At 41.4% G+C, this 25418-nt stretch overlaps 1 protein-coding gene across 1 annotated transcript in view; it reads right to left on the reverse strand.

Annotated features, from left to right (window-relative positions):
* LOC136866671 (UDP-glycosyltransferase UGT5-like) overlaps nucleotides 1-25418 on the reverse strand; it is a 95257-nt gene that overhangs the window by 6822 nt on the left and 63017 nt on the right. Inside the window, exons 5-6 of the mRNA XM_068227010.1 lie at nucleotides 13424-13646; nucleotides 7104-7323 (exon numbers count right to left, since the gene is read on the reverse strand). Coding sequence (XP_068083111.1) covers nucleotides 7104-7323; nucleotides 13424-13646 — 443 coding nt within the window. The remainder of the gene's footprint in view (nucleotides 1-7103; nucleotides 7324-13423; nucleotides 13647-25418) is intronic.

The raw sequence follows: 25418 nt of genomic DNA on the forward strand, positions 1-25418 counted from the left end.
CGTTAGCTCTTTTTCAAGTGTTGTAAAAGTGCCTCTGGGAGGCCTGACATTGTAATTTAAGGAGCAAGTGCTCCATGTATTGTGGGATTTCTGCCCTTGAGTAAATTTGTGCGCTTTGTAAATTTGAGCTAGGAGCTCAGGAAAAGTGAAGCTATGGCTTGAAGCCCATGATCTGTTAAAAACATTAATCTTGGATATTTCCCAATCTTGTTTAATGTTTGCTACTTGTACCTGTAAAAATTGGAAATTTTTGAAAATATAACCTTCAGTTTAAGTTTTAAATTAAATTCTTGACCTTGCAGTTAAACACATTCACCCCAGCACCTTCTTTCACCTCTGCGATCCACGATAAACCACGGAACAATTGTTGATATTATTATTATTATTATTATTATTATTATTATTATTATTATTATTATTATTATTATGTGGGATTTATGTTGGTTGTTTTCTTTTCTTATGTGAGAGATCTTGCTGATGTTATCGTTTCTTTGAGTTATGGAATTCGGTTATTTGAGAGTATGTTCCATGGTTTCTGTTATTTCTGTTCTGTATTTGTTAATTTGCATATGGTTGTGGGGTCTCTTCTCTGTTTTCTAAATATTTACGAGGTAAATGCGGGAGTGTACACTCAAAACTGACAATCTAATACAGATACTAGAATGTGCATAACAACTAAAGCCTTGAACGAACTATAAAGTAAAAGTTATGATTTTAATATGCCTTTGCTGGCGGGATTTAGTGTTTACAGTGCACTATGTCTTCTGATATGGGATAGAATAAATTTGTTACTTTCACTGACCTTTCTCAGCCTCATCCTTGGCTTTGACAATATGGAAGTGACCGAGGTATGAGCGATGCTAGTAATATCATTCCTCATGCAGCCAGTCCCTGTTATGAATGGTGTGAAAATGTTGCTTATAGGGTCGGCTGGTGCATGCATTTCATTGGGCTTGGCAGACTGATATATAATAGCAACTACTGGCTCGGTGAAGAAAGCAACGGGAAACTACCTAATTCCTCATTTTCCTAGTACGCCTCTTCAGTGACGCCTACTCCATCTATGACAGCATCTGGTGGAGCTCTTGAGGATCAAATCAGCCTTCGGACTGAATACGCAACATGCAACATACATGATTTTAATATAATTAAACCTGTAAAAAATGGGTACGTTAAACCGGAAGTTAATGATTATTGTCGCTGGTTGTCATATTTAATGCCGTGGTTCTTCCTTCTATTTTAAAAAGTAATACTCAGCCATTTTGGTTTTGTTCTTTGTTGTGATTGTTTGCGACGACGCCCACCTTTTTTGAGAAGGTGTGTCTTCTATTTTCCTTAACGGGAACTGGTGGTGATTTTTCTGTGCTTCTGCATTAAAAACTGTTTGCAGTATCTTTTTTGTTTTATTGTGTAAAAATAATTACTTATCACTTCAACTAACTTAAGTGAATTTATTGTTGGTTTTAGTAATTTAAATTCCCTTATTTTCTGAGTTATCATTATATATGATTGTGGACATGGCTCCCTTTACATGTACTTAATTTTATGTGATGACTTTATTCCTTAGTTCACTACCCTCATTTCATTTAAATGAACCTTAATGATCTCCTTATTTCGAAGTTAATCTACGTTCAAGGATTATGAATTTCTCTTCTTGTTACAGTCCGTCAAAAGAAACTCGTGTTGACACCATAGCATGTTAAACTGTATGAAGGAAACTTGTATAGGCTACACCGGATTTATAAAATACTGTCACCTTATCAAGTGTGAATTTGTTTCCTTAAATGCTGTCTCATGTATTGTCCTTCATAAGAAATCAGCTTATTGTTAATACATTCCATTTACGTCTTGATGCAATCTTTTATGTGCATACTCGCTTGAGTTATTTATTATTATTATTATTATTATTATTATTATTATTATTATTATTATTATAGGGTAAAATTGTGCATTAATTAAAGAGAATCGGACGTAGAGAACTCAATGAGAGAGTTAGTATTTTGCTATTAACAACGTGATAATGATCACAACGATTACCGCAGAGTTAACACAAGCACATGTTACTTGGGTCGTGGAAAGACTTCAACTTGGAAACCCTGTGATGGAATCCATGTACAGTCATTGTGGTCAAAGTGTCGCAGCGCCTGGTTTGTATCCGCCCAAGTCTTGTTCACCATGGCCTCAGTGGAGTAAAACTCTAACCAGATTTCTTTCTTCTTCTCTTCCCTTTCCTCCATTAGCCTCTTCCAGCGGTCAGTTGATGGTAGGGAGAACTTTAGTCTCAGCGTCTCGATTAGAATATGTTCTCCGGCGAGTTCGTAGACGAGCCTTGATCTTGTGTATTTAGATACGCCCAATGTTGTCTTTAGATAGCGAGACTTGACTCTTTCCAACGTCCTAACTTGTCCCAAACAATCTCTATACCATAAGTTAGGATAGGAATTATTTTTGCATCATATAGCGTCATAGCGGTCTTCAGAGATAATCTAGTGAGAAATTTAATTCGTATATTGCTTTCATTACCGCTATTGCTCTTAGTCTTATGTGTATTTTATAAGAATATACTGCCGTCTGAAGGGTTAAGCCAAGGTATTTGGAGTTATTTCCAACTCGTAACGGCTCAGGCTTATAAGTTAATACATCTCGAGGAGAAGCCCGCCCACTTTTCCTAAAGAGCATGTATTCAGTCTTCCTTTCGTTGACTTCTAGTTGATTAGATATTGTCCAGACCTGCAGAGCGTTTAATGCTTTCTGTATTTCAGCGATGTCTTGTGAACCTATTACCATGTCGTCAGCAAACAAGTATATTCTCACAATCTTCGATGATTCTCTTATCGTTTGAACAACGTCATAAGTGGCGACGTTAAACAACATAGGGCTGAGGGGGTCATCTTCCAGCACTCCATTAATCTGAGTAATCCCTTTGGAAAGTTGTTATATTGTATGATATTATGACCGTGTTTCTCCTCAGCATGTTATGAACCAGGTTAGTGAAAACTTTCCTCAACGAGTGTATCAAGTTTAGAAGAGATGATCCTCCGGTTTACAGTGTCGAATGCCTTAGTGAAGTCGATGAACACAGCAAGAAATTTTCCCTTCGGAAGCTTCATAGAATTTTCTATGTCATCTAGTAAATTACTTATTGCCTGTGTATTATTTCTACCTCTTCTAAATCCGAACTGTTCTTCTGGAATTTGTTCGTGTATTTCCTTGTTTAGTCTTTCCGTTACAGGTTTTTTTAACAACTTCAATAGATTGTTCTCCAAAACGATCCCCCTTTAAGAGTTAAGATCATGTAAATCGCCTTTCCCTTTGTAGAGCATCTTTATTTTGGAAGTTTTCCACGCGACCGGTATGTCCCCTAATTGTAGACATAGGTTCATGAGATTTGTGAGAGATGGTAGGATGATGTCCACGGCGTCTTTAGATGCTCGTTATAAATAATATCTGGCCCTGCAGCTGTCCTATTTTTTATGCTTATTATGGTTTTGTGCACCTCCTCTTGTGTAAATAGTGCGAAGTCGTTGTTCTCTCTTCCACTGGATTTCTTCGAGTAAGCATATGAGGAATTTGTTGGTTCAGGATCTTGTTGAAATGAACCTCCCAGATTTTCATGTCTATTTTACCAGCAGTTTGTCATTTGCTAGGTTTCAAAGCTAAATAAGGGTCCTTCATTGCCTCGGACACCAAACTGCTAGCTTGCAATTCAACGTAAGCCTTTCGCGTACCCTTCAAGAGATCCTTATATTTTTTCCTGAGATGGCTGTAATTTTCTATATCATCAAAATTTTTACTTGCTTTTTCTACATGCAGAGCATGTAGTACCTGTTTTCTTTGCAAGTAGCAAGCTTGGTTGAACCAATTCTGTGATCTTTAATTTTTTTAACTGTTGTACAGTGGTTGTAGATTTCAATATTTATATAAGATTTATATCAAGGCTGCTCTTATCTTGTTTTAGAAGGTCATTATTTAGACTCCGAGACGTAGGGTTACGGAATTTTATCTTATCGTTTGTGCTTGACTGATCCGTTACCTTGAAACTCAATAGGACCGGACAATGTTTCTTCAAAGGACACTCTGCAACTCTGTAATCCACTTGATGCAATCCGGATCCTTTAAAATATATCAGATCAATCGTACTACTTCCATTATGAGAGAAATATGTCTTTTCATACTCCCAATGGACGAGTGTAAATCCTTCCTCGTCCATTGTTCGGAGCAGCTCTTCTTTCCTATGATCGTTCCTGTCTAATCTGCAGTTTAAGTCTCCTGCTACGATTGTGTTGTTTAATGGATCTGTCTTTGATAATGCTGTCATTATTGTAGTTATTATGTCCTCAATTGGAGTTAGGGGTTCGACGTATAGTCCTATTATTACTAAACTTCCTGATTCAAGTATCATGTTTGTCTCTATATACACAATTAAATTTTCCAGCAGAAGGCTTGAAGAAGCAAGCTAGACCTCTTATTGGTCTTCCTCTTGGACCTTGTGTTGCGAAGATCTGCTCAGAGTAGAAGTCTGAAGTTCGATCATATTCGTTTCTAGGGTTTCTGTCATGATCAGTATGTCTTGATCGTCAAAAAGCTTTCTCGGGGTTAAATCCAGAGTGCTTTTTATCCCTTCTACATTCCATAGGAGAAGGTTAATCCTCGAACCTTGCCCCTTGTCTTTGCTGTCAAAAAATACGAAATCGTCTGATTAAGACGCATTCTGGCCAGAGGCTTGAGACAGTTATCTTTTAGAGGGATTCCGACTTTAAAAGCTTTCATCGAACCTTTTGTCTGCAGCTGTTTACATTCTATGCTCTCTGATATATTCAGTTTCCTTACATGGCATTCTAACTTTTCTTTGGAAGCGCTCGGAGTTAGTCGTCCTATGTATAACAACTCTGTGGTGCAGCTCTAATTTCTTGATCTTTTGATTCCTTGTCGTCCCTAGATGAGAATTGTTTCATTCATATGACTATTGGAGACTGAATTGATGACCTGCGTTTACGATTGAAGACCTCTGGTGTGGATGAGTTGTTATTATCATTGAGGCTGTCATCATGTGTTTCAATCTGGAGAGATGAAATCAACTTCCTACTACTACCGGACGAAACTTCATCTAAGCTGGAAATATTTTCATGATGATGACATTTCCTTAAATTCAGAACCTTATCTATTTGTATACTATTTTTCCTGGTCTCTCAGAGACTTTTTTTTTTGCTAGGGGCTTTACGTCGCGCCGACACAGATAGGTCTTATGGCGACGATGGGATAGGAAAGGCCTAGGAGTTGGAAGGAAGCGGCCGTGGCCTTAATTAAGGTACAGCCCCAGCATTTGCCTGGTGTGAAAATGGGAAACCACGGAAAACCATTTTCAGGGCTGCCGATGGTGGGATTCGAACCTACTATCTCCCGGATGCAAGCTCACAGCCGCGCGCCTCTACGCGCACGGCCAACTCGCCCGGTCTCTCAGAGACTCTTCTTCTTTCTAGCAGAGTGGTGTGAAACTGGTCCCCTAGAGTCGTTGAGAGGTGTGAAGGTACGTTCCACTGGCGGAAATGGAGCTTTTCTTTTTTGATGTTGTTCGACTACGAATAGAATCGATCTCTCAGCCTAGAGCATTGTGAATATCTTCTCCTATTTTGCTTAACAGACTAGATGTCATGTTTGCTAATATATTTTTGATATGATCAGACAGGTTTCTTATTATTTTCTGTTCAAAATCCAAGGCAATTTTTATTTTTGGTTTGCAGTCATTACATAGCCATGTCAATTTGCAGTTCTTTCTTTTGGCTACCGTATATCATATTCTGCTTTAGTCATATCAGTACAATGAAAGTGTTGCCATTTGTTGCAGCATTCACACCCGATGGCTTCGTCAGCGCTGTTTGCTCTCTTAGAGAAAAAAAAAAATGAAATGGCGTATGGCTTTTAGTGCCGGGAGTGTCCGAGGACATGTTCGGCTCGCCAGGTGCAGGTCTTTTGATTTGACTCCCGTAGGCGACCTGCGCGTCATGATGAGGATGAAATGATGATGAAGACGACACATACACCCAGCCCCCGTGCCAGCGAAATTAACCAATTATGGTTAAAATTCCCGACCCTACCGGGAATCGAACCCGGGACCCCTGTGACCAAAGGCCAGCACGCTAACCACTTAGCCATGGAGCCGGACTCTCTTAGAGCAAATAATGCATAAATCCGAATTCGCCGTCATCTCTTTAATGAGAGATGTCACATGTCACACTAGATTTTATTGACTTTTAATAATCGACGCTTGGAATTTAAAGATAAGAAAGATGAATTAATTATGAGTAGACATAACGAAATCAATGTTGCTTCTATTGCTCTCAATTCATGAATTAGATTGAAGGAATTGAAAGAGCGGAAGGTTTACAATGGTATAGCATTTCATTTCAATGCGGCATTTAAATTTAAATTTTAAAATACATCACTCCGAAACTTGCATTGTTGTAATGGCGGTTACACTGCATTTTAAAATAATTTCACTATACTGAGTGATACAAGCTGCACACGCTATATTATTGAATGCAGGCCGAACTACATTTTCACACGGGGTATTAGAGTTATTTTTAACGTAGTTCAAAATCGGTTCTTCACCACTTTCTCGCTTTTTTCTTTCTTCTCTTTTTCTCGGGTCGTTTCTGTGCACTTCGATCAACTCTTCCTGGTCGATGAGACAGGTGACCTCGCTATCTGTGATTATTTAAGTATTCTTGTGGTTAGTAATTGTTGGTCACAATTATTATTATTATTATTATTATTATTATTATTATTATTATTATTATTATTATTATTACTCTAATGATGCAGTTATTTTTGTATGTTACTCCTTTTTGTAACCTAACTTACCAAATCTTACAAGTAAAGTGTAACTATCAGGCACATTTTCAATCATGGCGCCGTTGGAAGAACTTCAATTGGCAAGTGAGCCTTGTACCAAAACTGTTCGCAATCCCCCTCCGTATCAAGTAAGCACAACGTATAAATGTAGCATATTCTGTATCCAATAAGAGATATACGAACTTTGTTATTTCTAATATACAAACTCGTATTACAACTCGACTAGAAAAACTGTTTCTATGACGACTTACCTTGAGTCATTGATGACTTTCCCCAGAGCTTCCAGCAATGTCTCTTTAGTCAGATCTTTCAGTGGTAGGCCGACGCCGATTTTGGCAGACACATATTTTCCAACGTTGTACTTTTGATCTCCTAAGAATGGTATGCCGATGAGAGGAACGCCATGGTATGCTGCCTCTTGGAAACTCTGAAGTCCACCTTGAGTGATGAATACACGGATATTTGGATGTGCTGTTGACAAAAATAACAATTTTACAAAGTAAATTGCATTCAAGTCCACCTCTGTGGTATAGTGGTTAGTGTAATTAGCTGTCACTCCCAGAGGCCCGGGTTCGATTCCCGGCTCTGCCACGAAATTTGAAAAGTGGTACGAGGGATGGAACGGGGTCCACTCAGCCTCGGGAGGTCAACTGAGTAGATGGGGTTTCGATTCCCTCCTCAGCCATCCTGGAAGTGGTTTTCCGTGTTTTCCCACTTCTCCTCCTGGCAAATGCCGGGATGGTACCTAACATAAGGCTTCCTTCCCTCTTCCTTGTCTATCCCTTCCAATCTTCCCATCCCCCCACAAGGCCCCTGTTCAGGTGAGGTAGGGTTGCCATAAGGTTCAGGATGAAATTCAGGGCTCCATCATCGACTAGTTCCAACCATAGGCGCCAAGTACACGGGAGCACTTGCCCCCATACATATGGTTATACGGGGACGCAATCGTGCTTTTGGTACCGTAAGAATATTTGATATTTTCATCCTTTCCCCCGTGTTCAAGACCAAAAGTCGGCGCCTATGGTTCCAACGAGTGTAGTTGGGTAATTCAGTATGAACTGTCTCGTCCGTTACCAAACGACAGACTTGTTATATGAAGTTAATTTTAAAAATCAAATAGAGAAATAATAGGAAATCATACTTTATGAGAAACACCTACTTTACCGACCACTCCAAAATTATATAATATTCATTGTTATTTGCATAGATTTTTAAGTAACAGATGGGACAGCTCACATGGAATTACTCACTTCTCAATAACGCGGATGAATGAAAACTAAAAGCAGCATTTATTTACCTTTGCTTAAAGATATTTATGGCACAGAAGTGCCCTCATGCTGATACCAATCATACTTTTCCGAACTTGACACACTTTTTAGCAACTCATCAGTTTTAAAATGTAATAATGAAATTCCTGCCAAGGTATTTCTTTAAAATTGTATTGAAGCAATAATAATGATTTAACAGATTCTACTTTCAGTCTTTTTTTTTTTTTTTTTTTTTTGCTAGTTGTTTTACGTCGCACCGACACAGATAGGTCTTGCGGCGACGATGGAACAGGAAAGGGCTAGGAGTGGGAAGGAAGCGACCGTGGCCTTAATTAAGGTACAGCCCCAGCATTTGCCTGGTGTGAAAATGGGAAACCACGGAAAACCCTTTTCAGGGCTGCCGACAGTGGGGTTCGAACCTACTATCTCCCGAATACTGGATACTGGCCGCAATTAAGCGACTGCACAGTCTATTTTTGTCATCTATCCACTGTGAATTCATTAAAGAAAAAATTCTTTCCACACATGTATTATGGCCAGGTAAACAGAAATAGAACTGAGCCAATTCAAGCAATTCAGAATATTGCTCGCTGGATTTACATTGCTTTAAAAACTGAACCCATTTATTACTCGTTACCATGGATACACAATTATTTTCATCATTATTTAACACGCTGCTCCCGGGCGAAAGTAGATGGCTTAGCGCAGGTCAAACCTGTTACCATGACAACGTCACGTAATGACATCAGACTCTGCTTCAGTATGACCAACCAAAAAAATTTTCATCCCTATTCAAAAACATTTGAACAAAATTTTAAACAATTTGCATTGATTTTCAAAATTCAGGACTTACAGGGATTTTTTAAAATTCAGTCAGGACGTCGGGACACATGCTCAAATTCAGGACAATCCCGCTTTTTCACGACGTATAGCAACCCTAAGGTGAGGCCACTTGGGCGAGGTACTGGTCATCTTCCCAAGCTGTATCCCCCGACCAAGAGTCTGAAGCTCCAGGACACTGCCCTTGAGGTGGCAGAGGTGGGATCCTTCGCTGAGTACGACGGAAAAACCGACCATGGAGGATAAACAGATGAAGAAGACGAAATTGCATTCATCTTGAAACATTCCTATACTGTAATATAGTGCATGACAATTGAATTTCTCATTGTCCTCCCATCACGGCAGCCGTGGTTCGAATCCCGGTGAATTCATGTGGGATTTTGAAACTGAAATTCACGTCCCTATAGTTCGATTCCATATCAAAATATGAAAGTCCCACGGCTATGACCATGATATGAAGAGTCGCATAGAATTACATATTCGGTTCTAATACGTGGAAGAAGTCGAGGAAAAGGTAGAGAACAAATAGCTGTTAGAAGTGTTCTCCGAAGTAGTGCTGTTAAATGACTATTAATGCCTAGATTTCAGAGGGACATTACTAGCGCGATGACTTCGCTACTGACCGTTCATCCAGATAAGCAAAGTTCGAGTCCCACTAAGTCCCAGGTTGTTTTTCCTTTCTTTCTTTTTTTCTAGTTCTTCTTCATGAAAGTAAGTTAGTATCAAGAAGGGAACCCGGCTTTAAATCTTTCCGAAAACTTTTTTGTTAGTGGTTTAACGTCGCACTAACACGTCGAAGACATTCCGCGACGCAAGGATGGGAACGGGCTAGGAGGGAAAAAGTAGTTGTCGTGGCCTTAAGGTATTTTAAATTTAATCCACGTTCAAGGATTATTAATTTCTCTTCTGGTTACACTCTATCAAAAGAAACTCACGCAGGACTTAGTGGGACTCAACTTTGGTAATATGGATGGACGGTCAGTAACGAAGTCGTTACACTAATAATGCCCCTCTGAAATTCAGGCACTAATGGTCATTTAACAGCGCTACTTGAGAACACTTCCTAGTGAGAAAATGGGAAACCAAGGAAAACCATCGTCAGGGCTGCCGACGGTGGGATTCGAGCCCACCATCTCCCGACTGCAAACTTTCTGCTACGCGACCCTAACCGCATGCTCAATGGCCATAACTGAAAATGGCTACAGGGACCCCAGAAGTTACTGGGATAACCTAACGAAAATTCAACATGTCGGATTTGAACAGTGCCTAGACAGATTAGCTCAAACAAGTAACGTAATTCTATTTGTGTTGGCCGGGCTGACTGGCACAGACGGTTGAGGCACTGGCCTTCTGACCCCAACTTGGCAGATTCGATCCTGGATCACTTCAGTGGTATTCGTAGGTGCTCAAATACGTCAGATTTACTGGCACGTAAAAGAATTCCTGACTGAATTTCGGCACCTCGGCGTCTCTGAAAATAGTAAAATTAGTTAGTGGGACGTAAAGCCAATTACATTATTATTTAATTTGCGTTGAAAACAATATTAAACATGTTCTGCTAACTTAACTAATACGCATTGAAGCCTGTTTCTCGCAACACCCACTGGTGCAGGAGATTCATGGCACCTGAATCACTTTCGCGTGGCTTCCAAGCCACGTTAGGATTGCGAGAAACGAACTTGCGGATGAAGCTGCAAAGGAAGCGATACTTTTACCTCCAAGACCTGTCGATGTACCTGCTAAAGTTATTTGTTCTCAGCTACGTCGGATCATCTTGGCGTCCTGGGAATCGGAGTGGCTAGCTATCCGAACTCCCAACAAGCTGAGAGCAATTAAGAAGACAACTACCGTGTGGCGGTCCTCTTTCCGGCCTTCACGGAGAGAGGCCATAGTATTGTGTAGGCTGAGGATAGGTCATTTACGATCTACCCACTCTTATCCCCTAAAGAGGGAAGACCCCTAGTGTGCTCTTGTAGTGCCGACTTCACCGTGGCCCACATCCTCACAGAGTGCGCCGATCTCACTGGACTAAGACGGAGCCTTGACCTGCAGGAAACACTCGAACGCATACTAGCCAATGATGCGACTGCTGCTGATCTCGTCGTCCGCTTTATGTGCGACAGTGAATTAATCAAAGGTATATAAATTACAAGTGTACTGTTACTCAGGGAATGCACGTCCCCTTTTGATTCGTTCGTAATTTTCGGCCTAGTTAACTTATTTTTTATTTTATTTTGTACTGCGTTTCCAAATTCTTTTGTTGAATAAATAACTGTGTCTTTATTTTAAATTTATTTACCACTTATTTGTTCAGAGAGGATGATTACCTCGTTGTACTTCCTCTTAAAACAAAAATCACCACCACCACATCAGTTTTTCCTTATACGAGACAATAGGTAACTGATATAAACTAAGTAGTATAATCCCTATAAACATATTTTCTAATGCATCTCCTCTTATCCGGAGGAACCGTGTTCGATTCCAGACCTGATTGGGGATTTCTACCTGAATCTGAAGGCTAGTTAGAGTTCCACTCAGCCTGCGTGATTAGAATTGAGAATAACGGCCGAGAGGATCCGTCATAATGATAAACAGGGTTAAAAGTCAGTTTGTGAGTTTCACAAATAGGAAAAGCCCCTTCAGTTTTAATTATTGCGTTGATGGGGTGAATTGGGGATCATTGTAAATACCTAGATCTTAATATAAGGAAAGATCTGCATTGGGGTAATCACATAAATATGATTGTAAATAAAGGGTACAGATCTCTGCACATGGTTAAGCGGGTATTTAGGGATTGTAGTAAGGATGTAAAGGAGAGGGCATATAAGTCTCTGGTAAGACCCCCAACTAGAGTATGGTTCCAGTGTATGGGACCCTCACCAAGATTACTTGATTCAAGAACTGGAAAAAATAAAAATAAAAAAGCGGCTCGACTTGTTCTGGGCGATTTGCGACAAAAGAGTAGCGTTACAAAAATGTTGCAAAGTTTGGGCTGGGAAGACTTGCGAGAAAGGAGACGGGCTGCTCGACTAAGTGGTATGTTCTGAGCTGACAGTTGAGAGATGGTGTGGGAGGACATCAGTAGGCGAATAAGTTTGAGTGGTGTCTTTAAAAGTAGGAAAGACCACTATATGAAGATAAAGTTGGAATTCAAGAGGACAAATTTGGACAAATATTCGTTTATAGGAAGGGGAGTTAGGCACTGGAATAAATTACCAAGGGATATGTTCAATAAATTTCCAATGTCTTTGCAATCATTTAAGAAAAGGCTAGGACAACAACAGATAGGGAATCTGCCACCTAAATGCAGATCAGTAGTGATTGATTGATTGATTGATTGAATGATTGATTGATTGATTGATTGATTGATTGATTGATTGATTGATTGATTGATTGATTGATTGATTGATTGATTGATTGATTGATTGATTGATTGATTGATTGATTGATTGATTGATTGATTGATTGATTGATTGATTGATTGATTGATTGATTGATTGATTGATTGATTGATTGAACCACACGACACCTTGTATTCTGCAGGCCTTCGGACTGAGCAGCGATCGCTTGGTACGCTAAGGCCTTTCGGGGCTGTAGCACCGTAGATTTTCTTCTCGCGTCGTCCAGGAGCGAGTGAATGCCTACTAGCCCGGAAAACGCTGACATGATTAGTGCTTAGCGCTCGGCCGCACTCTGGCCAATGAATGGCTTTTTCTGTAAACGTTTCACGATATACATCATCACCAAAATTACAGCCATGGAATACATTTACGAGGTAATATAGAAATAACGTGCAAGATAGTCCGTGAACTATAAAGTTCTGAGCACGGCTCGATGCTGCGAACAAGAGGAACAGCTGAGTTCGTATCATTTCGTCTTGACAAGTGCTACCAGAGAGTAGCTGAAACGCTGAGATGCTTGATATGTCAGCACGGTCTAAGAATATCAACTCTTGTCAGTGTCCGACTCGTTGGCTGAATGGTCAGCGTACTAGCCTTCGGTTCAGAGGGTCCCGGGTTCGATTCCCGGCCGGGACGGGGATTTTAACCTTCATTGGTTAATTCCAATGGCCCGGGGGTTGGGTGTTTGTGCTGTCCCCAACATCCCTGCAACTCACACACCACACATTACACTATCCTACACCACAATAACACGCAGTTACCTACACATGGCAGATGCCGCCCACCCTCATCGGAGGGTCTGCCTACAAGGGCTGCACTCGGCTAGAAATAGCCACACGAAATAATAATAATTATTATTATCAACTCTTGGCAGTTGGCATCTGCCGCGAAAACCAGCACCTCTTGGTGACTTACTTACAGAGAGTAAGGCAATCCTTCACACCTAATCAAATGATGTTAGTAATACTCGTGTAGGCTCATATGGGCTGATTCTTAGTTTTCCGAATTGTCGATAAATATGAAACAATTATATTATTTTATAACTCGAGAACTGTAACTTACGCAATATGTCCTGCTGCGGCATCCATTTAGCTTGCATGACGTTGCTGGACAGTCCTGGCAAGACGTCCGCCTCCCATTTCCACAGAACGCGCTGTGGTATCTCGGAGAAGGCCTGCACGATGTGATTCAGCGTCTCTTTGGGCAATCGTTCGCTCCTTACAATAGATCCAAGACTGAAGTAAACGACTCCATGTTCTGCACCATCGATGAAATTCTTGATGTCCTAGATGGAATCATAATTAATGAGTTAGGTTATGCCCCGATTCTCTGCTCAGAAACAGGAATAAAATATTACAAACAGAAACAAATATTAATAATGGAACGATGGTCAGTTTTGATATTGTACAATGTTTTACCACTATTCTGCTCGAGGCTATGATTTCTCATCCAGATAGCACATATTTCCGACCGATATTGACTGTCTTCAAGCACTGTTTATGAGCAACATACTTCCAGTGGGATGACAGACGTTATGAACAAATTGACAGGTCACCATAGCGAGCACCTTAAAACCTTTCGATGCCAGTGTCTGCGTGGAGAAATTTGAGAATTTCTCACTGAAAGTTTCACTAAGTGGATGGCACCTTCGACCTATGACCACACAATGATAAATGCTGCTCAACTTTCTCCAACATCTCAACAGCATCCACCCTAAAATATCCAGTTCATAATGGAGAAATAAGTGCTGGGAAAGAACATGCATGTGAGGAGGGACGCTCACCATCTAGCCTACACAAATCAACACACACTGATCGTGCTTTAAAAAGGATTCCAGTCATCAACTTAAACAGCAAACGGCGATGACAATAACTTAACATTGTTTGTGCAAATTGCGCCAACAAGTTCTATACCCGAATAAAGTGGAGCATCTCCTCTTGGCTTTACAAGCCAATTTGTACAATAAGATAGAAATCAACAACTCCTCCACAATCTGAGGAGAAACAGGAAGAGGTATTCCAATATTTACGGACAAGTCTAGCAAGGCCCAACGAAAACACAGGCTATCATATTAGGGCAGAGAAAAATGCTTGCCCATCTACACAGTCTACAAATTCCAGTCATTCAACTAAATGGCGTTGCTATCCCACTCTGTAAATCGGTAAAAAGCCTTGGAGTCACTATAAATGAAACTTTAAACTGGGATGAGCATGTCACTAACGTATGCAGGAAAGTTCACTCATCACTTCATCCCCTTAAGATTCACCAGACCGTATTACCTCTCAACTTAAAAATAAAACTGGTTCAAACATTGATACTTCCAAGTTTTAACTATTGTGATGTTGTGTTGCTGGATCCTACCAGTGAACAAAATAGGAAATTGCAGAGAGCTTTAAACTCCTGCATTAGATTTATCTTTTCATTGAATTTTGCCTCGCATGTATCCCCTTTTTATGCACGACTTTCTTGGTTAAAAGTAGAGCAGCAGAGGAATCACCATGTATCATCCCTTATCTATCGACTCTTGACTGAAAATATACCTGAATATCTCTCCAGTAATTTCCGTTTTCTATCCTCCTTTCATGACCGTGACACGCGATCTGGGTCAACAATTGCAATACCTCCACATCATACATCTGCCTTCAGTAATTCTTTCCTTGTGTCGGGCGCTAGAATATGGAATGCTTTACCCCCTGAAATTAGAAATTGTTCCTCATTAATTACCTTCAAAAGACAGTCTAAAGATTTCCTCTTGAATACGTAGACTATATCATGTAGTTATGTGTGAATGTGTGAGTGAATGTCTGGAGTAAATAGTTCCCAAAAGTTTACATAAATTACTGTTATTTTTTATGAATTCCACCTAGAGTAGTTAATATTGAATTTATTTATTATTTTTCTAATTTTAGACTTAGGATGTAATCTTTTAGTATTAGACTATATTAAGTTATATTAATATTATATTATATACACTGTGTTAAGTTAGAATGTAAAGTTTGGATTCAGTATTAAGCCGCATAATGTGGTTAAGTGTAAGAGAGGGCCAAGAGCCCTAACTTCGCCACAAATAAAGACATCAATAAATAAATAAATAAATATTTCAACATCAACACCGCCTCAACCACAAAGGAAACATCCTTGTGACTGGGCTCGGCTCCTCTCTATAATTTAGATGCCTACCGCATTTCCTATTCGTGAGGGAAGGTTTCAACCAACTACAACAATAACATCAGGCGGTAAGAACATAAGAGTTATATCGCCAATCAAATTAAGAAATCATCAGTGGTGGAGCACAACCCCTCTTTCAACACCACGAAATAAGATTTGAGCAACTCACAGTTCTGGCAGTCACCTGTAGTATCTCGGCGGTATCTACCGAAAATTTATTGAGATAATGAAATATGACAACTGTTTCATAAAGAAAGACGGGGTGCTACGAAAGAAGACTAAGATTTTAGCAGAGTACGGCGTCTGTTGCTCGAGTAAGACGGCTGAAGTTGACCACACCGGGTCACACTGGACAAGCCTTCAGTTTGGCAAGCTGATAATGGGAACACCTAGCCTTCTGAACGTCTACTACATTCGTGTCATTTCGTTTTGACAGTGACCAGACCACAGTAATTGAAATGTCGATATACACTGACTGACAGAGCAATTGCAACACCAAGGAGGAGTGGTTCGAAAGGGGTGAAAGTTGGGGAAAAAACAGAGTCGGCACGGAAGAATAATTGATGTTTATTTCAAACCGATATGCAGGTTACACAATGCGCACGGCATCGACTCAGTAGGATGTAGGACCACCACGAGCGGCGATGCACGCAGAAACACGTCGAGGTACAGAGTCAATAAGAGTGCGGATGGTGTCCTGAGGGATGGTTCTCCATTCTCTGTCAACCATTTGCCACAGTTGGTCGTCCGTACGAGGCTGGGGCAGAGTTTGCAAACGGCGTCCAATGAGATCCCACACGTGTTCGATTGGTGAGAGATCCGGAGAGTACGCTGGCCACGGAAGCATCTGTACACCTCGTAGAGCCTGTTGGGAGATGCGAGCAGTGTGTGGGCGGGCATTATCCTGCTGAAACAGAGCATTGGGCAGCCCCTGAAGGTACGGGAGTGCCACCGGCCGCAGCACATGCTGCACGTAGCGGTGGGCATTTAACGTGCCTTGAATACGCACTAGAGGTGACATGGAATCATACGCAATAGCGCCCCAAACCATGATGCCGCGTTGTCTAGCGGTAGGGCGCTCCACAGTTACTGCCGGCTTTGACCTTTCTCCACGCCGACGCCACACACGTCTGCGGTGACTATCACTGACAGAACAGAAGCGTGACTCATCGGAGAACACGACGTTCCGCCATTCCCTCATCCAAGTCGCTCTAACCCGGCACCATGCCAGGCGTGCACGTCTATGCTGTGGAGTCAATGGTAGTCTTCTGAGCGGACGCCGGGAGTGCAGGCCTCCTTCAACCAATCGACGGGAAATTGTTCTGGTCGATATTGGAACAGCCAGGGTGTCTTGCACATGCTGAAGAATGGCGGTTGACGTGGCGTGCGGGGCTGCCACCGCTTGGCGGCGGATGCGCCGATCCTCGCGTGCTGACGTCACTCGGGCTGCGCCTGGACCCCTCGCACGTGCCACATGTCCCTGCGCCAACCATCTTCGCCACAGGCGCTGCACCGTGGACACATCCCTATGGGTATCGGCTGCGATTTGACGAAGCGACCAACCTGCCCTTCTCAGCCCGATCACCATACCCCTCGTAAAGTCGTCTGTCTGCTGGAAATGCCTCCGTTGACGGCGGCCTGGCATTCTTAGCTATACACGTGTCCTGTGGCACACGACAACACGTTCTACAATGACTGTCGGCTGAGAAATCACGGTACGAAGTGGGCCATTCGCCAACGCCGTGTCCCATTTATCGTTCGCTACGTGCGCAGCACAGCGGCGCATTTCACATCATGAGCATACCTCAGTGACGTCAGTCTACCCTGCAATTGGCATAAAGTTCTGACCACTCCTTCTTGGTGTTGCATTTGCTCTGCCAGTCAGTGTACTTGCAATGTCAAAACGCCCTAATATTCCGGAAGAAGACATAACTTCTGAGTTTTAACTATATTCTTCAGTCCCATGGCGGAACAGCCCCGAAGGGCCATGGCATACCAAGCGACTGCTGCTCAGCCCGAAGGTCTGCAGATTACGAGGTGTCGTGTGGTCGGCACGAAAATTCTTCTCGGCCTTCATTCTTGGCTTTCTAGACCGGGGCCGCTATCTCACCGTCAGATAGCCCCTCATTTTAATCACGTAGGCTGGATGGACCTCGAACCAGCCTTCAGATAAAGGTAAAAATCCCTGGCCTGGCCAGGAATCGTACCCGAGGCTTTCGGCTAAGAGGAAGGCACGCTACCCCTACACCGCATATGATTCAGTCGCCCACGTTAATAAAAAACCTGTCATCAGACCTTCGCCTCCCCAAGTTTTGAAACCATTGTCTGCCATTGGTTTGAAGTTTTTTTTTTTTTTTTTTTTTCAAAATCTTCCTCCACTCGGAGGCTGCCAAAGACAAAGAATACACAAACAATAAGTAAATTATGTCTCAGTCTGGCGAATATAAGTGGTGTCTGAGTATCAAAAGAGAACCCCTGAGCGATTTCAGCCCCCAGTCGATGAACTCCTTGGTACTGATGTTAAAGGTCTTCGTCAGTTATATCGTCTTCTTAGAGACTGTCCCTCTCGCACAGATCATGAGACCCCTCACTTCTATGTCGTCCAGTTCCTATTTATTCTTATAATACGGCACTGTAGGCAGGTAGATAGACTTCTCTTCTCGGTCCACTTCGTCTGGTTGGTCGGAGTGTGTTTCGAATCTTACTGTGGGGTCTAACAGAAAAACTCACCATTTAATTTGTTTGAAGCCCCGACACTGCTGTTTGGTTCAGCGAAGCACAGAAATAGGATCATTAGTCAGTGTAATGCTTTTCAGTGAATAGGGAAAAGCTGGATGTATATTTAATAAAGTGTTACATAGGAATAAACTGATAAAACCAGTAAACTACAGATGATTCAACTTCCTTTACATGCTTCCTGAATTGCCTGTCACGTTTTCAGCAGACACAAAGGTAAGGACCAGTCAGGAATAAGCGTAAATTACTGGAAAATTCGCGTCCATAATGCTAACTCTCAACCGTGATCACAAGGATGAAGGAATCGAGTGTAATGTAGAAAAACCAAAATTTCTGCCAGTTATAATCCTCTTTTGACTGTTGTTCTCTCGCAATCTTTCTCTCACACTCCCTATACAACACCGCCGTAGCAAACAGACGTTTACATGCGAGTTATGGTGGCTTTGTACTGAGGCAACTCGTACCAACGTAGATGTCTGCAGCATGTGATTAGTTGTTGCCACCCGGATTGCAGGGAGCATACAGCAAGTGCGGGTACTCCAGTTTCTATGAGTTTGTGCTGAGATGTTGGTGCAGATAGTAGCTACTGTAGCTTATCTTGTGTTGAACAAGAGGAGGAAATCATTCATGGATTACGTAAACTTAGCTTAGGCCTACATCAGATGAATGTCCTCATGTTGGAATTCCCGTTTTTTGGTGCACGAACCTCAAGAAGAGAACATAGGGAAGTGTACTTACTGACCGCCCTTCCTTAACTGACCCACCCATTCTCTTTCTATTTCGGTGAACATGAGCAAGATAGCCAGAAGGATAGGACTCTGTACACCACAGAGGATCGGAGTACACCATAAGACACAGTACAGAAGGCAGACAAGTTTGAGTACCTTGGGTAATATGTAACACGAAGGGACGGGAGCAGCGAGGGAATAAAATAGAGGGTGCAAAATATGAGGACGACGTACCTTGCCATCAGAGAAGTATACAAAAAAATAGCATATCAACGGACGTGAAGATGAGGCACTACAAGGCAACGGTGAGGAACGTGGTACTGTAAGCAGTCGAAAGGATGGCACTAGGAAGGCATGTTAGAGAGCAACTGAAGAAAGAAACGACAACCACTCTGACGAATGTACTGGGACCAAGAAGAAAAGGTAGGGAAACGAAGATCAAGGGACGAACTGTATCGAAACATGGTAACGATCTCAGAATAAATCACTCAAAATAGCAACATGTGCTACACATGTGATCAAGATGCACATGGAGAGAATGTCCTGCAAAGTATGGAAGACAACGGGTGACGCATGTGCGATAACAGGTATAACTTGGAAACAATATACCCTCGCCCATGGGTAACTAATGCAGATATCGATCTCGAATAATAATTATTATTATTTTAGATTATTATTATTATTTTACAATTATTGTTATTGTTTGTATAGCTGTAAAGTGTCACATCCATTTGGTATTGGTATTACTGTACCTCATGTGTACATGCGATATGATCGCGTTGTTTTTGAGGTTATGTCTTGAAACAGACACTGTATATAAACATAGAATCAGTTCAGTTAATGTAAATAACTGTTAATTAATATTATAATTTATTCTTACCAGTATATATAAATTGTCATCCATAATTGTGAAACACACTATAACTTCCAGAATGGTATAGGCACGAGAAGGATTGAGAATATTCTCTATATTGTAATCTGTGTATTAGACACTCCAGAATTTTCACGAAGATATTTTTTGTAATGCAGCTTTCTAGAGGCTGGCCAGACACCTATGTAAAGAGACGGTCTTGACGATGAAGTTAGTTTCTGCTGAGTTATTGACAGTTAGTTGTTGTTTACTAGAGTTATGAAGTAGCAAGTATAAATGCCGGGCCGACATGCAATATTTGCAGTCTCCATATTGAAATACGCAGTCATCTGTTTTCAACTGTGTTTCGAAGTTGTAACCTCCATATTGAAGTGCTGGCAGTTGTTTTAATTATGGCGCTTTGTTGATATTCTCGAAGTGAAGTATTTTGATACTGTGATTAAGGTTATGTGTGTGTTAATTTGTGAATATATGTAAATAAAATTAATTGTACCAACTGACAGCATCTCGTGTGCATCTTTGTGGATACGTTACGGGATGGGTAAGAGGTAAGATAGGAATCAAGAGGATCGTCGAACTCTAAGGCCCGGTTTCATCAACACATGTTAGTACTTAACAAGGTGTTAAACCATTTTAACATACGATTTAAGAAAATTTGCGTTTCATCAACAAATGTTAACATTAACAAATGTTAAACTGCGTATTAAAGTTAACATCAGCCATTTCCAATGTTAAATGGCTAACATTAGCATTTAGCAACCTGTTCCAAAATGGCTGCTGTGAATCTCGCTTTCGAGGCGGAATTGCTCTATTTAGATCTTTTACAAAACAATCCTGATCGAAGAAGAGTTCAGCGACGTAATGACTTTGAAAATTTGACGGATACGAAATTTCTTCATAGATACAGGTTATCGAAAACAGTCGTTGCTAAGGTTGTTGACGAAATTCAGGTGAGATTAGAATATCATACGAAGAGAAACTTACCTCTTTCTCCAATGTTGCAGGCACTGATAATATTACGAGTTTTTGCTACTGGTTATTTTCACATAATGGCCGGAGACAATGCTGGAATTTCTAAAGCCACTGTTAATAAAGTTGTTTGTCGAGTGTCTGCAGCAATAGCATCCATGAGAAGGAGGTATATAACATTCCCTTCAGTACAAGAGCGTCAGCAAATTATCCGCGACTTCTATGAAATAAGCCGTTTTCCTGGTGTTTGTTCTACGTGCAATAGATTGAACACATGTAAGAATCCAATCACCTGGAGGCAACTGGGCCGAAATATATCGTAATCGAAAGGGATATTTCGCTGTTAATGTTAATGTTCAGGTGATTAGTGAGCCTAACCTCCAAATCAAGGATATACTTGCTAGGTGGTCTGGTTCTGCACACGACAATACAGTATTTAATAACTCCCATATCGGAGCACAGTTTGAAGTGGGACAATTAACGAAGTGATTTTGTTAAGTGACAGCGGATTCCCGCTAAACAAAAGTATCTGTTTACCCCCAATGAAACCCTCGCGGACTTTTTCCGCGCCTCGTCCTTTTCTTTTATCGTCAAGCCATCTGTGCGCTTGCACTCAATAACTTATATATATATTTACTAACTAATTCAATTAACAACTCTTTTTCGAAGGAGGAAAAATTAGAACTACGAGTCTGTTTCACTTCACGCGCCATATTTTACAGCTGTGCTCAAACAAAAGCGCATCGGAGCGCGTTGTAAAGCAGCATGTTCGTACCACTGCATCCTTGATTCGCACCAGTTCGCAATATTGGGAGAGTTAACAGTCGATTAGTTAACATTTCACAAGAAAAGTTTGATGAAACGCAAGAAACCTAACAAGATGTTAAATTTCTAACTCCGTATTAACTAACTACTTGTTAGTATATATTTAACATGTGTTGATGAAACCGGGCCTAAAAGGACTGGGCTGAGATGGGGATTAAGTTGAAAAGGACGATGAACTTGAGAAATAAATACACACCAACCAATATGATGGAGCCGAATGAGAGAGAAAAGTGCAGGATCAGAATAGAGAAGCACCAATGGGGTAGACAAGGGAAGAGGATGCTGAAAATCTCAGCTGAAAAACGGAAGGGAAGGAGTATAAGAGTTTCTGGGTGGAAAAGAAGAAAACCCAAATCATGACAAAGCTATCCGTGGTCCTACAGAGGCTGTAACAAAAGGAGAAGAAGAAAACCCAAATCATGACAAAGCTATCCGTGGTCCTACAGAGGCTGTAACAAAAGGAGAAGAAACAGAAGAAGAATAAGAATAAGAGCGATCTGAAATGAAATCATCTTGCATAGAAACGTGACTTCCGATTGGAAACACGTTCGCGTGTAGTGAATTGGTATGCGTTATGGATACTGCCTTACAGTGACGAAGAATGGACACAAAAACCTTTGAAATGTGGATGTATCGTAGAATGTTGAATATCCCGAGGGTAGACAGCGTCCAGCAAGGAAGTACCCTGTCATGGCGGGAAATCACGTAAGACTTAACTCTCACAAAATGCAGAAAAGTGGCCTATTTGTGACACATGTTCCGAAATGACAAATGCAGCCTGATACAACTGATCAGAGAAGACAAGATAGAAGGTAAGCAAGAATGAACCGGATATCCAGAGCGTCCTTCCTACTAAAATTTAAGGCCAGCACATTTAAACAACAATGCTTTGAATACGTGGGCGGAGAAGATTAACCTGGACGTGGAACCTTCAACATCCACGATACGGTAGCTCTGACACGGGGGACATAAAACAGGAAAGCTTACCCCATGATGATCGCCAACCACAAAATTATAGTACAGCATAGTGTGTGACTGAAGCACTAAACCTGTGGCCACTGAATTAGGCTGGTGAGGAAAACATATCGGATTGGCGAAGCGTCAGATGGTAGAGAGTCCCTTACTTCTGAGTATGGATTGGCAACGCTGATCGTGCAGAGCTGTCTAGTCGAAGCCAGTGCGTTTTAGGTCTACGTTTTCTTTAAAATAGTTCTCTTTTCGATATTACGCATTCCAAAATATATAGTATTCAAGTATTGAAAGCAATCTTAATAATAATAAATAATAATATGGCCTCAGCTACCGTGTCCAGACATTTCAATTTGACGCCATCTGGCTGTCTGCTCGTCAATTTCGACGTTCCGTTTTACTCTAGGCCCCCACTAGATGGCAGACCAAGTAAACCGAAACTCTCTTGGGCGTCTATGGCTGATAATGAATTTTGTCGGGTAAACACCAAATGTGTCACCAGAGATCTTTTACATGCCGACATCGTACGACATGGAGTGTCGAATGGACTTTTTTCCGCCCTTCAAAAATCCGACTACCTCTGCCGGGTTTGAACCCGCTATCTTGGGATTCGGAGGCCGACACTCTACCGCTGATCCACAGAAGCAGCTAGCAATTTAATAAAACTGGTACAGATTAATACGTTATCCGGAAGTGTCCTGCCTGTGTCCTGCACTGGCGCGCGCTAGCCTTTCGACCTGAGCTGGTGATATTTATATGGCCATTTATCGCACCATTTTCCAGGAAAACTAGAAAGACCCATAGAAACATGATTCAGATTTCAAAAAATTAAGTGTGATGATTTGCCACATTTCCCCCCGCAGAAAACATTTTATTGGCTGAAGAAACAAAAATGTGGCGGCTTACTGAAAATTTCAGTATATGATTTTACGGATTTAAACTTGCTTCTTCGAATTTGTATACTTAATAACTATTTTAATCGGTGTATGTGGAAAATAGTTATATCGCTGAAATAAACCGTCTTTCCTGATGCTTGTTTTATAATTTGTGTTGCAACATTGTAGAAGGTAACATCAGGAGTTCGTGAGAAATAAAACTGCCTCGCGCTCCGAAATGATGTGTTCAATTCGACATTTCTTCGCCCGTTCCTACATGACCTTGGAAATAGCATAATTTCCCTGACCCGCCTAATTTGGTGGCCGCAAAAATAGTTCTCCAGATGATGACGCAAAATGAAATGTGAATTAAAAGCCCATGAATTATGAATCCTAAACCTACACAATATTAAAAAAGTTTGGAACATATAATCATCATCATCATCTGTTTACCCTCCAGGTTCGGTTTTTCCCTCGGACTGAGCGAGGGATCCCACCTCTACCGCCTCAAAGGCAGTGTCCTGGAGCTTCAGACTCTTGGTCGGGGGATACAACTGGGGAGTATGACCAGTACCTCGCCCAGGCGGCCTCACCTGCTATGCTGAACAGGGGCCTTGTGGAGGGATGGGAAGATTGGAAGGGATAGGCAAGGAAGAGGGAAGGAAGCGGCCGTGGCCTTAAGTTAGGTACCATCCCGGCATTCGCCTGGAGGAGAAGTGGGAAACCACAGAAAACCACTTCCAGGATGGCTGAGGTGGGAATCGAACCCACCTCTACTCAGTTGACCTCCCGAGGCTGAGTGGACTCCGTTCCAGCCCTCGTACCACTTTTCAAATTTCGTGGCAGAGCCGGGAATCGAACCCGGACCTCCGGGGGTGGCAGCTAATCACGCTAACCACTACACCACAGAGGCGGCTGGAACATATAATATAATATAATATAATATAATATAATATAATATAATATAATATAATATAATATAATATAATGATGATGATGCTTTATTTGCTAGTGGCTTTACGTCACACCGACACAGATAGGTCTTATGGCGACGATGGATAGGAAAGGCCTAGGAGTTGGAAGGAAGCGATCCTGGCTTTAATTAATCTACAGCCCCAGCATTTGCCTGGTGTGAAAATGGGAAACCACGGAAAACCCTCTTCAGGGCTACCGACAGTGGGAATCGAACCCAGTACCTCCCGGATGCAAGCTCACAGACGCGCTCCTCTAACCGCACGGGATGATGATGATGATGATGATGATGATGATGATGATGATGATGATGATGATGTAAATGGGTGAATAAATAAACTACAGCCCACAGCGTTCCCGTAGAATGGCGTACTTGCTTCCGCTATACTGCTACCAAAAGAACAACGACTTTTCACGAATAAAGACGAATGATGGCGTAATGAGTAGCCTATTCTTGAATGAATGCGACCACAACTAAAACACAAAAAAGCTGATTTTTCGCGAAAAGCGTTAGAGTTACGAAGAAAACGCACATGACGTTCCTTGTGGAAAATGTAATTTAAGCCCACGTGGTGCACTTCACATTTTGACAAGGCGAACCTTTTGCCTGTTATTTTAGTTGATGTAGGAAAAATGTTGTCCAAATTTGGGACACAACCCTATAAAATCGAAATGATGAAGTGTATCAAAAGCATCTCTTATGTGTTTCGGGATTTCAAGCTATATCTCTACCTGCAGCGTAGCCGTGAGATCGGTCAAATGAAAGGGGTGTTGTAGTTAAAAATGACGGTAAATCACAACGAAGGTACAGGAATGACTTGTCATATAAAGAACACTGATGCATATTAATAACAGATCTGTTGATTCTACAATTATGTCTCTGAATGTTTAATCAGTTTATTGTCAGATTCATATATATATATATTGTAAAAACTTCATAGTGG

The sequence above is a fragment of the Anabrus simplex genome, chromosome 3, assembly GCF_040414725.1.
Source record: "Anabrus simplex isolate iqAnaSimp1 chromosome 3, ASM4041472v1, whole genome shotgun sequence".
Classification (NCBI taxonomy): domain Eukaryota; kingdom Metazoa; phylum Arthropoda; class Insecta; order Orthoptera; family Tettigoniidae; genus Anabrus; species Anabrus simplex.